The 20,655-nt window shown below is 39.6% G+C and overlaps 1 protein-coding gene across 2 annotated transcripts in view; it reads right to left on the bottom strand.

The window, feature by feature from the left end:
• Positions 1-9,973: 9,973 nt before the first annotated feature.
• LOC126457354 (deubiquitinase OTUD6B) overlaps positions 9,974-20,655 on the bottom strand; it is a 50,475-nt gene continuing 39,793 nt past the window's right edge. Inside the window, exons 4-5 of one of the 2 annotated variants that reach the window (XM_050093586.1) lie at positions 10,807-10,900; positions 9,974-10,483 (exon numbers count right to left, since the gene is read on the bottom strand). In XM_050093586.1, the coding sequence (XP_049949543.1) occupies positions 10,292-10,483; positions 10,807-10,900 (286 nt within the window). In that variant the 3' untranslated portion in view covers positions 9,974-10,291. Of the gene's footprint in view, positions 10,484-10,806; positions 11,027-20,655 lie in introns of both variants that reach the window. The other variant, XM_050093585.1, reaches the window with a different exon arrangement.

The raw sequence follows: 20,655 nt of genomic DNA, 5'->3' as shown, positions 1-20,655 counted from the left end.
CCACCTCACAATTTGGTGTCGCCATGTTTCTTTTTCAGCTGCTGAAGGCGGGCTCCCATCTTTTTCTTTACATGGCCTACACATTCAAGTTTTGTAATAGGTTCATCATAGGATTTGCTTTTTAAAACAGTGTTGAAGGATTTACAGTTTCCATCACCCAGATATTTCATATATCGAACACCTCACTCTGATTGTGATTGATGAAAAATAGCCATAGCTGCTGCGACCTCCATACTGCCACTTGGTCCCGCGTAGTTCTTTCTACACAAAGGCCTATGGACACACTTTTTCTCATTATCCATTATCACTAAGGTGCAACCCTACCAATATTTTGTAAGAACTTCAAGTCTACAACATTACCTGTAACAACACTTGTTGCAAGAGCAAATCCATTTTTGGAAGTGTGGCCCCTTTTTTGCCATGACCCATCAAATACTACAGTAATGTCTGTTACACCACTATTCTCACTGACTCCTTCTACAGCTGCAGTTTTCATGGATTCTGTTGCAACAGAGTCTATGCAGTTGCCAATAATTTCTGTGTACTTCTCATATTGTGTGGGAGGGTATGGAAGATTCAGGAGAGCACAAAGTAGTCTACCACTGCTACTACCTTTCCCAATACACCTAAGCCCATATACTAACCTCACATTGGCTTCATATAGTTCATTGTTTGAGCACTTGGCAGAAGTTAGAAATGATTTTTCAACACCCCAATTTTTGCATATAATTTCAAGTTTACACAGAATTCCATTCCTAGCAGTCACATCTTCTGAAAGCACTATATCTCCACCAAATAACTTGTATGCTAAAGTCTCTTTCAGCATGGCTGCTAAAATATTCAAATCTATAACTATATTCACACCACTGCATTCCTGGGGAGGTTCTGTAGTACCTATTTCCTTTGTTTTGGTGTTTCTTGAAGATACCTTTTGGTTCTGTCATTTTAAAAAGAGGAACAACAAACAACTGTTTCACTATAAACAGCAAACTATCAAACATGTTAACATTTCCTTTGTTTTCAAAGATACACAAGTGTATGGGCAAAGAATATAAATAATCAGTGCAGCTAATCCATTGTAAACAATCCCAAAGAGAAAGGATAAAAACCACAGCTTTCTAGAGCATGTAGTTTCTGAGATTTGAATACACATCTGAGAGGACAACAAAATCGATGTAGACATCGCGATGTGTCAAGTAAAAGCTAAGAATACATTTAAAAGGATTTTTTCCAAAAATTATGCACCAACATGTCCAGAAAAGTCTAAATATTTATACAGCAGAAAAACTTCAACAAGTAACTGTGCGGTAGCCATCCCCGAAAGCTTTGTGTTGTGCGTTACTTATTGTTTTCATCTTTTGAAATAAGTGAAGTGGCCAATCCCGGTCCACCATGGATTTTGATTATGACCTTTACAATCCCAGAAGAGAACGGTGATCCCTATGACAATGTGTCACTTCTGCTGTAGGCTGCTGCCCAGCGAAATGGCAGCAGGGTTTATTTCCCCACACGGCTCCTTCCCGTATGGCGGTACAATTCTAGTCGATTTACGCTTGCGGCCATCTGCGACTATAGCATATAGCGCTAGCTCTCTGCACTATAGTGACTGGAAAACAAAATCTGTAATGTTTTTCGACAGTGCTGAAATTCATCTCCTAATGTTAAAATCGAGTTGCTGTACATTCGGTTCTACTTCTACGCAAAGTACCCTGTCAGTTCTATCTATAGCGTTGTCAAGCTTGGGTCATAGGGCTGTGAATACCCATGAAACATTGAAATTAGTAGTCTGCAGTTTTGTTAATCTTCAAATTGGGCAGCAAAAGACGAATCATGTTCAGAAACACCTTATATCGGAGACGCATTCACTTAACTGGCAGGAAAGTTCTGCTGCTTTTCAACCAACAATCATTTTTGAAAGCATAAATGCAACCAAACAGAGAAAAGAAATGCCATTTCGGAAGAGAAAAGATGTTGAAGCTTTTGCAAACACAAACATTCCAATCAAAAAGTTCCCAATTCTCACTTTTTTAAACACTCAGTTTCAAAGAACTAATAATGTTCATCTTCAGTAATGTAGCATGACAACCTTTTAAATTTGTGTGTCTAATCATTTACGAACAAAGAAAATAGATGCGAATTTTGCAAAATAAATAAATAAAATAAAATCAAGGTAAATTTTGTCAAAAATAGATGCTATGTATCAGTCAGTTGCAGAGCCAGAATGTCTCTCTTTTGTAAAGTGTTGTGTTGCTGTGTTTCAAAACCAGTAATCCTCTCGGCAAAGTTTTGGTGTTCTCCTACTCAGTTACTAGGCATTGTATCTTTTATTAACAGCAACAGATTCTATTATACTAGCAGGAAATTTATTGTGCCTTGTTGTTATAGGTTTAGGAGACAGATAGGAACATTCACTCATAGCAGTATCTCTTTAGAGTGTCCCTAACAAACTAAAGTGTAGCATTTTATTCACATTAGTGCTAAACAGTACTTCAACCCAGGCCAGGATTTCCACTGTGCAATTTATGTGCTGTTAACTATACATGAGTTTGTATACTTAATGCACTGTTCATTGTAACATAACTTTCTTACAAATGGGCAGACATACTGTATACATTCATTGCTACAAGATACAAAAGTGTGCAAAAATAAGCAGTCCATCTTCAGTGCCTAGGTTCTTTATGACAACTGTTAGATTTTTATCTGTTTCAGCACCCAGCATAGCTACTGTTGCCTAACACCACATGAACCTCTTCATAGCTTACCATCAACTTCAATTTCATCAGGGAGAGTAGCTGTGAGCTACAGCTGATGAATACAGTGTTATACCCAGTCGTTTGCTTCCAGTCTACAGGACATTTCCTTATTCCCTCGAGCATTGTGGTAAAACACAGATTCCCCTTGCGGGGTGAGAGAAAAACGATACTCACTCCCTCTAAACAATCCTGTCAGTATCAAATAAAGATTTCAACACTGTTTTTCTTCCAGCTGGATTGTAATGGAGCATGATTTCAATGGGCACAAAATTAATAAATCACAACTGAGATTTCTATGACCAGGGCACATTTAAAAGAGAAAAATTTTTAATTCTTCTTTACTAAAATGTAATTTTTGCCATTATATATAATGCTGACTGACTCCAATGGAATGCATAAAGGACTGCACAATGCAATGTGGTTACCACCATACCACCCAGCCTAACAAAATGAAAAAAAGGCTGCAGCCTAACAAAATGAAAAAAAGGCTGCAGCCTAACAAAATGAAAAAAAGGCTGGACTTGTCAGAGTGGAGCCCAATTTGGACAATGAAGAGTGCCAATAAGCAGTCCATAATATTAGCTAATATAAGAAATGCATTATCCTCGGTGAAAGACATTTAGAATGTGGTGTTGAATTACAGTAGACAACTATTCTACAATGCCAGTTTTTAAAACATACCAGTTAATAAGATTATGACTTGTGTGATATGTATGATAGTTTTGGTGTGAACATGGCAAGTTTCATCTTTAATAAATCCATTTGGTTGAATTGCAGAGTTTTAAAAGATACAATGTAAAGATGTGCTGCTTCATTGCAACAACTGTTGCTTAGTTTCCATGACAATCATAAAAACTGCATTTCCATAAGCAGGTGATGAAAATTTGGATGTCACAAACTGTTCTGAAGCTCTCAGGAGACCTCAAAATCACCCTTCTTCCACCAGGATTTATAAGACAACGAAAACAGTGTTTGAACAGTTTTTGTGACGGAACAAAGTGTTTAGTTCACAACCTAGTGCAGATCATCATCATCATCATAAGTCACTATATAAGCTTCCCTCAATGTAATGGAGCAGATCTGTAAAATTATTAAGATAAGCCAATTTAATAAATACTGTGTAATAAACTTTCTTTTGTCTGTATGGCTACAGTGTATGGAGACAACAATGATCCCCCCAGCCCGTGTGTGTGTGTGTGTGTGTGTGTGTGTGTGTGTGTGTGTGTGTGTGTGTGTGTGTACGTGAGAGAGAGAGAGAGAGAGAGAGAGAGAGAGAGAGAGAGAGAGAGAGAGAGAGAGAGAGAGGGGGGGGGGGGGCCAACAGTCTATTTTTATATGTGCCTGGCTACTGTTCAACAGCACATTTATATGGTGAGTACCAATCTATCCTAGTTCATATTGTAATTGAAAAGTAGCTGGTAACAATCACGTGACTGCCGCACAAGAAATAATTGTGGAAATATCATTTGAAATTTCGAATGATTTATTTTGTTTAATTAGGAATGACAGAAAGAATGATATTTATTTTACTGTCAATGAATACATTCATTGAAATTAAATGATGTATAAATGATATTCATTTTATTTTGTTGACTTTAATTATGGGTAGACAGTATTTTTTTCTGTCTTCAGCAGAAACAAATTTCTTAGCTGTCCAAGTTGTGAGCATGCAACACACAACTGTCCATATGGAGGGGGGTGGGGGGGGGGGGGGGGGGGGGGGGAAGAATTTTCTAGACTCAAGCAGCACACTTCAAATGATTGATCTTGTGCCTTGTTGATAGTCATTGAGAATGCAAGTCAAATGGGTAACTGCAGTCATCTGAAATCAAATGGCACATCGGCAGAAATCATGGGAATCAGTGGAATGAGCTCATCTTCTCCGTTCGACTTTCCGTTAAGAATAGTTACCTTGATGACATTCAGCATCAGTGTCTTCATGGCAAGTCTTATTCCATTACACAGTTGGTCGTGGATTAATGTTCTACATAATGTTCCACAAGAGAGTAATTGATACGCTGGCTTTGAGCAGCAATTTGTGCAGTATCACACCTGGAAGATCCAACGAATTTAAAAAATCACTTGTATACTGAACAACTTCGTCCGTATTCATGTCAATCACTTTACACATAATAGAATTTCCTGCAATTTGTTCTTGAATTGCGTGGTTGAATGCACTGTCATCTATGTTTTCTGCTGCCACAATAGCACATTCACAAAGCAATTTTTTGTTTTTATAATAGGGTGACAATTTGCGGAAACTTTCTGAAAGACTTATTCGATGGATGGCACAACGATACAAAAGTTGAATGAAAATTAAATACATTTTGTGGTAGCATCGACTGATACTTTTACTTCACCAATGTTCAATAGCTGTTGTGAAAATGTGGCTGCAGACATATTGCACTGCAAATATACATGCACATTGGTCTTTAATGTACAAGGTGTACAACTTTGCTTCCTCCATTTGCCAATAGGTGGCAACAACGGTAAGTAGCGGTCGAAAGAAACAGATCACAGACATCATGCAGTGAGCTTGGACCTCAGGTCAACATAATCTCATTCAAACATTAGTCACTTTGTGTTGCATCATTAAGTTGTTCTTTATTGGAAAGTCAGTAATTCTTGTCGTTTGCGGAAGATGTTACTGTTTTGTTTCCATATGAAGAAAACAGCAGCTGAGTCTTATTGAATGCTCTCAAGTACATATGGCAAAGAAGTTTTAGTGAAAGAACATGTCGTGACTGGTTTCAAAGCTTCAAGAACTGTGATTTTAACGAGGTACACTGGAATAGTGGTGGAAGAGAGAATGTTTTCGAAGATACAGAATTCGAGACATTGCTGAGTGAAGACTCATGTCAAACTCAAGAAGAATTGGCACGATTAGTAGGAGTGACACAGCAAGCCGTATCAAGATGTCTCAAGGCTATGGGCATGATTGAGAAAGAAGGAACTTGGGTCCCGTGTGAGCCAAAACCGAGAGATGTTGAATGGCGTTTGTGTTTGTGAACAGTTGCTTCAGAAGCAAAAACGGAAGGGATTTATGCATCGCATTGTGACCGGGGATGAAAAATGGGTTCATTACCATAACCCTAAATGCAAAAAATCATGGAGATACCACGGCCATGCTTCCATGTCGGCGGCCAAACTGAATATTCATGGCTCCAAGATCATACTCTGCATTTGGCGGGACCAGCTCGGCGTTGTGTAGTATGAGGTGTTACAACGAAGTGAAACAATCACAGGTCTTGTTATTGAATGTAATTAATGCATTTGAGCAGAGCATTAAAAGACAAATGGCCACAATACAGCAAGAGGCACGATAAAGTGATTTTGCAGTGCGACAACGCTCGACCCCACATTGCAAAAGAGGTCAAAACGTACTTGGAAAAGTTAAAATGGGAAGTCCTACGGGCAATAGAAGCTCTTTTATCTCATCCCATGCTGGATTGCATGTATATGTGATGAAAAAGTAGGGGCAGCCAAATGAATGGACATATGTCATGGCATATTCATGCAGATGTCGTGGGCACCCACAGAACATTGCTGGAAGTATGACCATTTTACCAGCATCAGAAACATTTTCATCATTTGGAACTACATCTCGTAAATGAATGTGTTCTTCTGAACACACACACAACAATGTTTGATGTAAGCAAGTGAATAACAAATGTCTGGATTCAATTTTGGCATACATGTCTAATATGTATCGATGAAATACACTCCTGGAAATTGAAATAAGAACACCGTGAATTCATTGTCCCAGGAAGGGGAAACTTTATTGACACATTCCTGGGGTCAGATACATCACATGATCACACTGACAGAACCACAGGCACATAGACACAGGCAACAGAGCATGCACAATGTCGGCACTAGTACAGTGTATATCCACCTTTCGCAGCAATGCAGGCTGCTATTCTCCCATGGAGACGATCGTAGAGATGCTGGATGTAGTCCTGTGGAACGGCTTGCCATGCCATTTCCACCTGGCGCCTCAGTTGGACCAGCGTTCGTGCTGGACGTGCAGACCGCGTGAGACGACGCTTCATCCAGTCCCAAGCATGCTCAATGGGGGACAGATCCGGAGATCTTGCTGGCCAGGGTAGTTGACTTACACCTTCTAGAGCACGTTGGGTGGCACGGGATACATGCGGACGTGCATTGTCCTGTTGGAACAGCAAGTTCCCTTGCCGGTCTAGGAATGGTAGAACGATGGGTTCGATGACGGTTTGGATGTACCGTGCACTATTCAGTGTCCCCTCGACGATCACCAGTGGTGTACGGCCAGTGTAGGAGATCGCTCCCCACACCATGACGCCGGGTGTTGGCCCTGTGTGCCTCGGTCGTATGCAGTCCTGATTGTGGCGCTCACCTGCACGGCGCCAAACACGCATACGACCATCATTGGCACCAAGGCAGAAGCGACTCTCATCGCTGAAGACGACACGTCTCCATTCGTCCCTCCATTCACGCCTGTCGCGACACCACTGGAGGCGGGCTGCACGATGTTGGGGCGTGAGCGGAAGACGGCCTAACGGTGTGCGGGACCGTAGCCCAGCTTCATGGAGACGGTTGCGAATGGTCCTCGCCGATACCCCAGGAGCATCAGTGTCCCTAATTTGCTGGGAAGTGGCGGTGCGGTCCCCTACGGCACTGCGTAGGATCCTACGGTCTTGGCGTGCATCCGTGCGTCGCTGCGGTCTGGTCCCAGGTCGACGGGCACGTGCACCTTCCGCCGACCACTGGCGACAACATCGATGTACTGTGGAGACCTCACGCCCCACGTGTTGAGCAATTCGGCGGTACGTCCACCCGGCCTCCCGCATGCCCACTATACGCCCTCGCTCAAAGTCCGTCAACTGCACATACGGTTCACGTCCACGCTGTCGCGGCATGCTACCAGTGTTAAAGACTGCGATGGAGCTCCGTATGCCACGGCAAACTGGCTGACACTGACGGCGGCGGTGCACAAATGCTGCGCAGCTAGCGCCATTCGACGGCCAACACCGCGGTTTCTGGTGTGTCCGCTGTGCCGTGCGTGTGATCATTGCTTGTACAGCCCTCTCGCAGTGTCCGGAGCAAGTATGGTGGGTCTGACACACCGGTGTCAATGTGTTCTTTTTTCCATTTCCAGGAGTGTAGTTGACGGCATTGCAGAATATGTTTGCTTCCATTCTGAGGTATCATTATGCAGTATGAATAATAATTCATTGGGAGAGGGAGAGGGAGAGGGAGAGGGAGGGAGGGAGGGAGGGAGGGAGGGAGGGAGGGAGGGAGGGAGGGAGGGAGAGAGAGAGAGAGAGAGAGAGAGAGAGAGAGAGAGAGAGAGACAGAAGAAAAATGTAAATTTCACTTACAAATGTTTGAAAGTGAAAAGGAAAATAATATTTTCATTTGATAAAATGAAATAAAGATATCTGTATTTACCTGTAACTGAATTGATTTGCATAATACTCAAGTGTTATCCATTCTGCTCTTCCCAAAAAATTATAGGCTATTGCAGCGCATCATATGATCAATGTGTTTCAGCAACACGTTGAACTGTATTATTCCGTCGTTGAAGAAGTTTACTCACCAACTATGACAATCACAGCTTCATTGATGGTAGGTCCATTGTAGCATCCAGCATGCTGTCCAAGTAGTGTTTTGTCAACTCTTATTTTAAATTCGTAATTATCCACCAGTAAGTTGTTAAAGTTTTGCAAACTTTATCAATGCATTGTGTTGGTGGGAACATGTTAGCAAATAGGATATAATGTGGCGTTTGGTGCCTAGAATTGCATTGCAGTGTTGATCCGTTTGTGCATCGTCACCCATACAGTAGATTTCTAGAAATTTATGTTCAGTGTCCGAAATCAGTAGAAATGAACCAAGATGGTGAGATATTTATTCTTGAATTTTGAAAGTAAGCATCTACCGATTTAGGAAAACACTACCAGCTCTGAAAGATGTCATTTGAAATGCTGAATTATATTTGTGAATGTTCTGCAAACAGCGTCTGAAGCCAGATGAGTCACCCAAAAGCAATGACAACAGTGGATCAGGTGGTGGACAAAATGTCAGCAATTTAACGTTCCCATTCGTGCAGCACATTCCTGGTGTTTCATTGTTGAACTTAGATTAGCTGCAATGCCCACACACCTTATCCATTTTGTTGATATTTACACTGGGATTTAAGTGTAGTGTCATGCCAGCAAGCTGCGCAACATGAGCTGCTTTCAATTGCAACTCTTACATGCTCAATGTTTTCATGAGTATGCAATGTCTTTGGATTAACAAGCTTCTTCATTGCTTTTGACAAAACCTCTTCAATTGCTTTTCATTGTACAGGGAAGTGGCACTCGTCAGCCACAGTTAATTTGAAAATGGGTGTAAAAAACATGACTTGCACAAAAATACTATCATTTTGGTAAAAATTCTTTTACAATGTATGCACAATGCTCTGGTGTTCACTGCATCATTGCTATTTAATGTTAAAATGACAGGAATGTGGTCAGCTGCATCCCTGCCACTTTCCATCACCTTAGCACAATACCTGCTCTTTTCAAAATCTTTCTTTACTCTGGCACAACCTGTATATTTGTCATATAAAGATTTTTTTTTTTTTTTGTTTTTTTTTAGTACATGATCAAATGCTACAGCATAAGTATGATTTGGATTTGGATTTTTTTAAAAATTAGCAAGTCTTAACAAATCCCTTTTAAAAGAATTTAATTAAGACAATCCACTGTATAAATGTGCTTCAAAGTGCATACCACATTTTGTTCTAGTTGCGTAACCTGAGTTTACAAAACTTTAACCATCACATGGCAGCAACAATTCTGTATGACATTTAAAAGATGTACATAGTGTGTCCAAATCACATCTGGTCACCTTAAATTACATTTCATACCATTTCTATAAAAAAGATGTGGCAGTTTAAAAAAAATAAGTCACTGCCACTGAATAGATACAGCAACATGCATCAGTAAAAGATGCAACTTGACACCAAGCAATTCAGAAAAAGTATTTTTTCCCTTCACCCCAACAGTAAGTGGCATACCTCTTGCAGCAGATAATAAATCTGAAAACTCAGCAAATTACCAAATTCTAGGACAATAGTTTCATGTGACACCTGAAATTTGTACAGGCTTCTGCATGTCTCATAACATGGTCACAGATATATAATTAAGGTTGTATTCTCCGTTGTGTTGCACAGGAGTAATAGAGTCGAGATCTAAATCACTAGTTTTCTTTTTAATGAGTAACAGAGTAAACAGTGGAATCCAACTAGATGATTAACAAACAAAAAATTGTACTTGGCTGCACTTTGGGTGCAGTTCAGTTTATGTTAGTTTCTCCTCTTTGTATTCAGGCTTCCAAAACCACTGTCAGCATCAACTCATATAGCACTCAAGCATGGAAGTGACAGCGCACAGCTGGTTGTAACCAACTCTTAAGAACACACCAACAGCACAAACATCAGTGCTTGTTTATTAGACTGATAGTGATAACTTGCTTCTCACTTTTGCAGTACGCAACTCATTTAGCTGTTATCACTTGCCTTCATCCTGTTCATCTACATAAGGTTTTACAGTGTTGTAATGCTCTCCTAATCTATACATGTGTCTATGATATGTCAAAATTATACTCTTTTGGTCATTATATTCTTCACCAATCACAATAGTAGGTCCAACAGCTTGAATAACTTCTATAGGACATTTAAGTACATGTGATAGAGCACGCAGCTGAAACAAATGAGAAACAGTGTCTACATTTATTTCTACATATAAATACCATGTAATTATGAAATATGTAATCTAATACTGTGTTCCCAATAGCAGCTTATGTTCCTAATAGCAGCTTGAAGTATGGATAAATATGATGAGTCATGCTGGTTGGAACTAAATATAAAAGAAATTCTAAGTGAGCTCAACTAACTTTAAAATATGAATATTTAGTTACTCGAGGACTGTAAAAACAAACGATAAAAATCAGTCAGCTTAATAAAAGAAAATATTATGCCAATTTAAAAAGAAAGCTTTTGTGTCATCAACCAGTTACAACATACCTCCACTTGTCCACCCCAGCTGGATGTGTTGGCAATCTGATCACAGTATTCTTCATACTGCTCTTTTGAAAATGTATCCCCTGTCACAGGATCACTGAGAAATGGAAGAAAATCAGAGCAGTTTTTTCTTAAGAACTGACTGGTCAGCATCCTTAAAGTCCGATATCCCATTTCTTCTCCCCCAACTGCTGCCTGTGCAAAATCTATTGCACAATATAAGCTATGTGAAAGAATAATTTTTAAAATAAGTTTTTTAATCTCTGGTATTCAGCCACTTCTACAAATTTAAAACATTCCAATTCCACAGTCATTTCTCAAGATAACTGAATTTATTACTTTACAAAGATTTTTCTGTTTCCTACAAAAAATTTATATGAAAAGGGAATTACATGATAAACATTATGATCTACTCCAGACATTCCACATTTCATATAATTAATCATTTGGGCAAAGTAACTGCAAGTTTGAAGAATGAAACATTTATTTACAGTCACTTCCCAATGCATTGGCCCTCTGTTTTGCACTTCTAATAGACACTTCACTTCAAGTTGTTTGCCCAGACACATCTCCCATTCAAACACAAATTATGTTCTGTAAATTCCATCATGAAGGAGAGCATTAAAGAATTGTGTAGAGAGCCAAGTTAAACAACAGCTGACAGAAGCAGCCAATGCATACAACACCAAGAAATTACGATTTATGATAATCCTCTCACACTCATAATAGAATGAATTACTTCAACATTACTTTACATACGTATACCAGGAGAAAAGCCATTACTTTAGAGGGGAAAAAAGGCCTATACTGCTCTCCTTACTGAACTGAGCTGTCTCTTTTTTCCTTCATCTTCCTCTTCATACAAAGATTTATGCATCTTTACTGATTTCAGAGATTATTGATTTCAGCTACCTTTCTACTGAAAAATTAAAAGCCTATTTAATATAAACATTAGTGTTAACCTTACTTTGCATCCCAGGGTGAAAACAGTCTGATAAATTGTTGGAGAAGTGGCTAATATGGCAGTACTTTTGTTTTACATATCAACTTTACATAATATTTTTAATACTGGTTCATGTGGGGACATTAGGTTGCAAAACTTGTTTCTTGAAACCAGCATTGTGAAACAATGTCTGCCTATTCAACAACACAAGTTTCTTCTTCAATTTCAACATTTTGAGAGTGCCCAGAGCATCAGTCCTACCAGATATGAAAACTGCCCTGTCAATTGGTATTCATGGAGTTATGACATGTCTACTTGATATCAGTACAAAATACAAGGAACAGGACTGTCGAAATTAATAGTGGCGGAGTTAAGACTTGTCTACTCAGTAGCAATAAAAAAAGAGAAGGAACAAACTTGTTTAAATTCATGACTGGATAAGGAGAAGATATTATCTCTGATGTTCAGTGACCTTTTTAACAGAAACTATTGTGAATCCCCCAGAAGCTACATCATCCAGCTAAGAATATCATCACAATAAGTCACAGATCTTCAAACAGTACGAGATTCATTAAGGAATTAAGACACTAAATGCAAGAAGTGTTATTGTCAGAAACAGCAGTTCATATTGAATTTACTTTGGAAAGTGGAGAGTCTCATTACTCTCTTGTTTCTATATCGCATTCCAAACTCCACAACTGGCCCTTTTATACCAGATGTTCTTAGCTTTGTACATATTAATTTTTCTATTTGCACCAATAATTACACATCTTATTTGGCTCACTTTTGTGTTTGCACAGGTGTGTGTGTGTGTATTGTAGCTCGCTATTTTGTCAGTATCTTCATGATGCTTTTATACTGACCTCAGAGCATCTACAGTATTTTCCAACTACACACAGAAATCTTTATTTCTAAATTGTTATTTATTCCAGAATGTAATCTGCTCAGTAATGCTAACATCATCAGTCCTTCAATGTCCATATTATGAATAATTGTCTCAATTGCAGTACTGCACATAGTTTATTCCTGTAAAAATTATCATTAGTGTCCTGCAAGGCAGAGTTTTTATATTTCAGTATTGGAATTTGTGGCTCTAAACTAAAACCATGACCACAGAATAAATACTTTTTGCCTCCCCCCATGAACCATGGACCTTGCGCCATTGACGGGGAGGCTTGCGTGCCTCAATGATACAGATAGCCGTACCGTAGGTGCAACCACAACGGAGGGGTATCTGTTGAGAGGACAAACGTGTAGTTCCTGCGAGGGGCAGCAGCCTTTTCAGTAGTTGCAGGGGCAACATTCTGGATGATTGACTGATCTGGCCTCGTGACACTAACCAACGGCCTTGCTGGTAATGCAGGAGTAGGTTTAATAATGAATAAAAAAGTAGGAATGCGGGTAAGCTACTACAAACAGCGTAATGAACACATTATTGTGGCCAAGATACATACGAAGCCTATGCCTACCACAGTAGTACAAGTTTATATGCCGACTAGCTCCGCAGATGACGAAGAGATTGATGACATGTATGATGAGATAAAAGAAATTATTCACATAGTGAAGGGAGATGAAAATTTAATAGTCATGGGTGACTGGAATTCGATAGTAGGAAAAGGAAGAGAAGGAAATGTAGTAGGTGAATGTGGAATGAGGGTAAGGAATGAAAGAGGAAGTCGCCTGGTAGAATTTTGCACAGAGCATAACTTAACCACAGCTAACACTTGGTTCAAAAATCATAAAAGAAGACTGTATACATGGAAGAAGCTTGGAGATACTGACAGGTTTCAGATAGATTATATAATGGTAAGACAGAGATTTAGGAACCAGGTTTTAAATTGTAAAACATTTCCAGGAGCAGATGTGACTCTGACCACAATCTATTGGTTATGAACTGTAGATTAAAACTAAAGAAACTTAAAAAAGGTGGGAATTTAAGGAGATGGGATCTGGATAAATTGACAGAACCAAAGGTTGTAGAGAGTTTTAGGGAGAGCATTAGAGAACAATTGACAAGAATGGGGGAAAGAAATACAGTAGAAGAAGAATGGGTAGCTTTGAGGGATGAAATAGTGAAGGCAGCAGAGGATCAAGTAGGTAAAAAGACGAGGGCTAATAGAAATCCTTGGGTAACAGAAGAGATACTGAATTTAATTCACGAAAGGAGGAAATATAAAAATGCAGTAAATGAAGCAGGCAAAAAGGAATACAAACATCTCAAAAATGAGATCGACAGGAAGTGCAAAATGGCTAAGCAGCGATGGCTAGAGGACAAATGTAAGGATATAGAGGCTTATATCACTAGGGGTAAGATAGATACTGCCTACAGGAAAATTAAACAGACCTTTGGAGAAAAGAGAACCACTTGTATGAATACCAGGAGCTCAGATGGAAACCCAGTTCTAAGCAAAGAAGGGAAAGCAGAAAGGTGGAAGGAATATATAGCGGGTCTATATAAGGGCGATGTACTTGAGGACAATATTACGAAAATGGAAGAGGATGTAGATGAAGATGAAATGGGAGATACGATACAGCGTGAAGAGTTTGACAGAGCACTGAAAGACCTGAGTCGAAACAAGGCCCTGGGAGTAGACAAGATTCCATTAGAACTACTGACAGCCTTGGTAGAGCCAGTCCTGACAAAACTCTACCATCTGGTGAGCAAGATGTATGAGACACGCGAAATACCCTCAGACTTCAAGAAGAATATAAGAATTCCAATCCCAAAGAAAGAAGGTGTTGACAGATGTGAAAATTACCGAACTATTAGATTAATAAGCCACTGCTGCAAAATACTAACGCGAATTCTTTACAGACGAATGGAAAAACTAGTAGAAGCCAACCTTGGGGAATATCAGTTTGGATTCCGTGGAAATATTGGAACACATGAGGCAATACTGACCCTACGACTTATCTTAGAAAATAGATTAAGGAAAGGCAAACTTACATTTCTAGCATTTGTAGACTTAGAAAAAGCTTTTGACAATGTTGATTGGAATAATCTCTTTCAAATTCTGAAGGTGGCAGGAGTAAAATACATGGAGCGAAGGCTATTTACAATTTGTACAGAAAGCAGATGGCAGTTTTAAGAGTCGAGGGACGTGAAAGGGAAACAGTGGTTCGGAAGGGAGTGAGAAGATTTGTAGCCTATCGCCGATGTTATTCAATCTGTAAATTGAGCAAGAATTAAAGGAAACAAAAGAAAAATTCAGAGTAGGAATTAAAATCCATGGAAAAGAAATTAAAACTTTGAGGTTCGTTGATGACATTGTAATTCTGTCAGAGACAGCACAGGACCTGGAAGAGCAGCTGAATTGAATGGACAGTGTCTTCAAAGGAGGATGTGAGATGAACATATACAAAAGCAAAATGAGGATAATGGAATGTAGTCGAATTACATCGGGTGATGCTGAGGGTATTAGATTAGTAAAGTAGTAAATGAGTTTTGCTATTTGGGGAACAAAATAACTGAGGATGGTTGGAGTAGAGGAGATATAAAATGTAGACTGGCAATGGCAAGGAAAGCGTTTGTGAAGAAGAGAAATTTGTTAACATCAAGTACAGATTTAAGTGCCAGGAAGTCATTTCTGAAAGTATTTGTATGGAGTGTAGCCATGTACGGAAGTGAAACGTGGACGGAAAATAGTTTAGACAAAAAGAGAATAGAAGCTTTCTAAATGTGGTGCTACAGAAGAATGCTGAAGATTAGATGGGTAGATCACATAACTAATGAGGAGGTATTGAATAGAATTGGGGAGAAGAGAAATTTGTAGCACAACTTTACTAGAAGAAGGGATCGGTTGGTAGGACATGTTCTGAGGCATCAAGGGATCACCAATTTAGTACTGGAGGGCAGCACGGAGGGCAAAAATCGTAGAGGGAGACCAAGAGATGAATACACTAAACAGATTCAGAAGGATGTAGGTTGCAGTAGGTACTGGGAGATGACGAAGCTTGCACAGGATACAGTAGCATGGAGAGCTGTATCAAACCAGTCTCTGGACTGAAGACCACAACAACAACAACAACAACAACAACAAATACTTTTTGATCTTATCTGCAATCCCATCTGCATGTCAACACAGTGAGACAGATTTCTAGATGCAAATCAGGAAAAATCTGAGCTTTTGGTTCATTTAACTACCACCTCAGTTTATTATCCATATGGATACCTTGAGACTTCACATGTAGAGTTCTGTCTAGTTCAGTGCACGTCTATTGATCTCCACATACAGTACAAGTAAGTCATTTTTACATTTTTGGATGTGCATGAAATGAATTTCAGTAAAATTACATGTTGAGCTGTTTGCTGTGAATCACTTGTAACCCTATTCCATTATTTTTCAGGCTGTGTCTAGTGTGGATGTGTTTGGGCTATTTATCACTATACTTCTCAGCAAACCTCAGTTTCAGAAGCATTCTCCGATACCCTAGGAAAATTATTTATATAGGGCAACAACCGTAGTGCAACAACCAGTGAACCTTGCAGGATAACATATTTAATATTTCCCCATTCCAAATTAATTCATTTGTTAGTGTGGCTCTTATTTGTTAAGACAAAATTCTCCATGCAAGGGGGTGCCTATAACGTATCATTTTAGTTCTCCTATAGAATACGAGGTACATCCAAACATTAAGTTCTGTCTGTATTTCTCTCCACAGCAGCACTACCGTAATACGACGGCTGTTCAATAAAGAATGATTTTTTTAAAGATATACCTTTACTCATCCTCATAATTTTTATGGTCTTTCTCAAAGTAGTCTCCCATGAATGCAAATCACTTGTCCCAGCATGTCTGCCAGCCTTCAAATACATGCTGGAAACTTTTTTTTTTTTTTTAGGTCCTTCGAAATCGCCTCCGCAGCCTCCACCACTGCTTCTGATGATTGGTAATGCCTCCCACGAAGACATTTCTTCATGTTAGGGAATAGAAAAAAAGTCGCATGGGGGCTAAATCTGGACTATAGGAATGGTGAGGGATGCACTTCACATTGATTTTTGCAAGATATTCAGCAACAACATTGGCAGTATGTGGCCGCACATTATCGTGGTGCAGCATCGAGCCTGCTTCATGGAAATGTGGTCTTTTGCACCTGATACGGACTTGCAATGTTTTCAGGACATCCCTGCAGTATTTTCCAGTTACTGATGTGTGTGCAGGTACAACATGCTGATAAACGATTCCATGAATATCAAAGAATGACATGACCATGACTTTCCCAGCAGAAGCAATCATGTTTGCTTTTTTGGGGGGTTGGTGATGGAGATTTCCACACTGAGCTTTGCTGTTTGCTCTCAGGATCAAAATGATGTAGCCACATTTCATCAGCATAATTACATTTGAAAGAAACTCCAGATCTTCCTCTAACATCAATTTTAACTGCATGCAGACCCGCACGTGAATGTCCTTTTGTTCGGGAATCAAGTCTTGCAACCCATCACGCACAAACACATGTCGTGTAATTTTTCTATCACCAACATGTGGGTGGCACCCAATGAAATGTTCAGTATTTCAGAAAGTGATCTTAAGGTAATTCATCGATCTTCTCTTACAATGACAGCTGCAATGTTGAAGTTTTCTTCTGTAAGAGCAGTAACTGGAGCACCGGGTCCACCTTTTGAAATTGATTGTCTCCCCTCTTTAAACATTTTAAACCATCTTCCAGCTGTGCTGTAGTGAAAAATAGACTCTCCATAGACCTTCATTGTATAGGCCTCAGCTGAAGATTTGTTGAGACGAAAGCAGAATTTCAAAGCCGCGTATTGTTCCTCCCATGTTACCTCCATCATAGCAGTAGGTGATACTGAACATGTCTGACCTTGCCTGCCTCTCACAGTCGGGAACCAGGAGTCCCAACAATGAAACTACTATGGCGTGTTTGTTGCACATTAAACTAACAGAATATCATAAGATTAAATTTTAGTGTGAGAAATTATGACAATAAAAAAATTATGATCATTCTTTATTGAACAGCCCTCATAGTTCAATGGGTGCATGGTAGTTGCTTTCAGTCAAGGAGAAGATAACACTACTCTGTGTGTTGTTTATGCTGTGCAGTGCTTGTTTAGAATGGCAAAGTTGAATGAAAATCCCACTGCTTGTAACATTAGATCTTTAATTTATCTTCTGAATGCTGAGAACTCTAATCCAGTTGACAGTCACTGTTACATAGAAGATATGATTAGTGATTCAGTGGTAAGGAGAAGGGTCTGACAGTTTAATGAAGGTCGTGGACAAGTTCACAATGACGAAAAAATTGTGCTTCCATTTTTTGTTAATAAAAAATTGGTTTGTGCAGTTTAACTCATAAAGGAAAGCCATAAGCCAACAGTATACAATATTTTCATGAAGTTTCTTTTCAAGAACACTTCTTCATGAAATTGAATTTCTGCAAACTGAGCACTTCCTGGGTGCCAAATATTCTTACAGAGCAACTCAAAAAATTATGTTTAGGCAGTGCACTTGACTTTTTGACTTCATACCAAAAATGATGGTTTTTGGTTTTCTAAGCAAGATAGTGACTTGTGTCACTCATGAACTCTCTCAATCAAAATGACAATCAATGGAATGGTAGCATAATGCAGCATTAGTGAAGACTAAAGCCAAGCAAATCTTGAAATCTCAAAAAGTCAAGGGCGCAGTCTTTTGAGATGGGCAGGGCATTCTACTGACCATGCTTTTTTTTCTTCTTCTTCTTCTTCTTCTTCTTCTTTTAGATGAAACAGTTACTGTCAATGTTTATTGTGAGATGCTTATGAAAGAAATATAGAAAAAGCAATGTAGAAAGCTCACAAATGGTTTGATTCATTACAATGCCCAAACACACATTGCAACCAAGACATGATGATTCTAAAGGACTCTGATTCTAAAGGACTCTCTGGAGGGGCCAGTTTGACTACCTCTCACAGAGACCTGTCGCCACCCCTAGCAACTGCCATCTCTTTCATATCTAAAGACATTCTTTGGTGATCAAAAATTCAACAATGATGTCAAATTCAAAGAACATGTTACCATGTGGTTGACGACACAGACAGCAACTTTCTATGAAGAAGGGTGAAGTGTTTTTCTTGTTGGTTTAAGATTTTATGTAGCTGCTGGCTCACTACTCCTAGCTGAAGCTGAGTCAAAATACTTCATGAGAACTGGTCACCATAGTTTATTTTCTTTAAGCAGAGATCTTGCTAATCAGTCCCTGTAAAATCCCATGTGTAGCCGAAGAAAGGTTTGACTTCTTCACATTCTGCAGCTGTTACTGGAGCAAAAGAAGACAACTTCTACTCAGATTATGAAAAAGCATGCCGGTGTGACCTTTGTTAAACCATCTGCTGTGTACAACACTGTAAACCATAAATTACTCCTGAAAAAATTTTATGACATCACTAATGACTCCACTTTAACCACCTTAATAGTCAACTTCCTTAGCAACAGGAGATTTTTCATGGAATTTCAAGGACGGCGCAGTAGATGGAGACTACAGAGGAACTGGCTACCCCAGGGCAGTGTTCTGGCCCCTATACTCTTTAATACGTATACAAATGATCAACCACTCCCTCTGTACACCAGGAGTTTTCCGTATGCGGATGGTCTCACATTGGCCACCCAGGGAAAGGATTTCCACGATGTCGAAAATAAGCTGTCTGAAGCACTGGAAGAACTAGATAACTAGGACGGTTCTACAAAAATAATAACTTCAGGCCCTACCCTACGAAAATGTAAGTCTCTGCTTTCCACCTAAAAAAGATACAGGCCAACCAACAACTAAATATTTCATGGAATGGCACTCAACTTGAACATTCATTTTTCCCAAAGTATCTTGGAGTGACCTTACATCGGACCTTAACATTCAAAATGCATTGTCAAAACACAACAATGAAAGTGTCCGCAAGGAATAATATCATACGGAAACCAAGAGGATCTAACTGGGGTACATAGCCAGTCTATTCGACTTCGGCTTTGGCGTTGTGCTACTCTGCGGACGAATATGCAGCACCTGTCTAGCATAACTCCTGCCATGCTAGGCACGTGGACACCACTCTGAATGAGACATGCCGCATAATCACTGGGTGGCTGAGACCCACTGAAGTGCAGCAGCTGTATAATCTAGCTGCCTGACATCAGGTGTAAAGTGGCTGCTCAAGCAGAAGGACATAGAGCCTTGACATCTGACACTCACCCATTATTTGGCCACTCACCAGCACCATCTCGCTTGCGGTTCAGAAAAAGTCTTGCAAGGGTCTATGTAAACAACAACAGCACAAACCAAAGGCTAGACATGTGGAGAAAGAGAGTAGAGACTGCTCCTCTAGGCTGGAGACAACCTAAAGAACTACCTCCCGGTGATAATGAGAGCTGATGTACCTGGAAGTCCCTCAACAAATTACGAACTGGTGTTGGGTGGTGTAAAGAAACTCTTGAAAAATGTGGATACGCTAGAGGACCCTCAACTTGTGAGTGTGGAGAGGAGCAGACGATGTCTCACCTGCACCACTGCCATCTGTGCCCATCTTCATGCACCGAAGAAGAGTTGATGCTGGCCAGTTCTAACACCTTGGACGTTGCCCGTTTCTGGGCGAAGACAATTTAATTCAGGGTCTGTTGGTCTATACTTAAGTGTATTTATGAGTGTTCATTTATGTACAATTACTTCTAACTGTATGCTAACAGCAATGCTTTGAATGTAGCTAATTTTTTGGCAACAGCAAGTTAATTATAGATTTCTTTGTCCTTTTTCATGTTTACATATTAATGTCCATTGTCTACTTACATGTTTTATAACTGTTAATTCCCTTGTACTTGATGCCTTTGACACGAATAAAAAAAACTACTTTCCTTTTGCAAACATAGATTTCCTTGAATGGGTGTACAGATCATTATTGTGACTCATGAATTAGAGCAGAACACAACTTT

This window comes from Schistocerca serialis, chromosome 2 (assembly GCF_023864345.2).
Source record: "Schistocerca serialis cubense isolate TAMUIC-IGC-003099 chromosome 2, iqSchSeri2.2, whole genome shotgun sequence".
Classification (NCBI taxonomy): Eukaryota; Metazoa; Arthropoda; class Insecta; order Orthoptera; family Acrididae; genus Schistocerca; species Schistocerca serialis.
The sequence above is the reverse complement of the archived record's forward strand: the minus strand, read 5'-3'. Positions and strand labels throughout refer to the sequence as shown.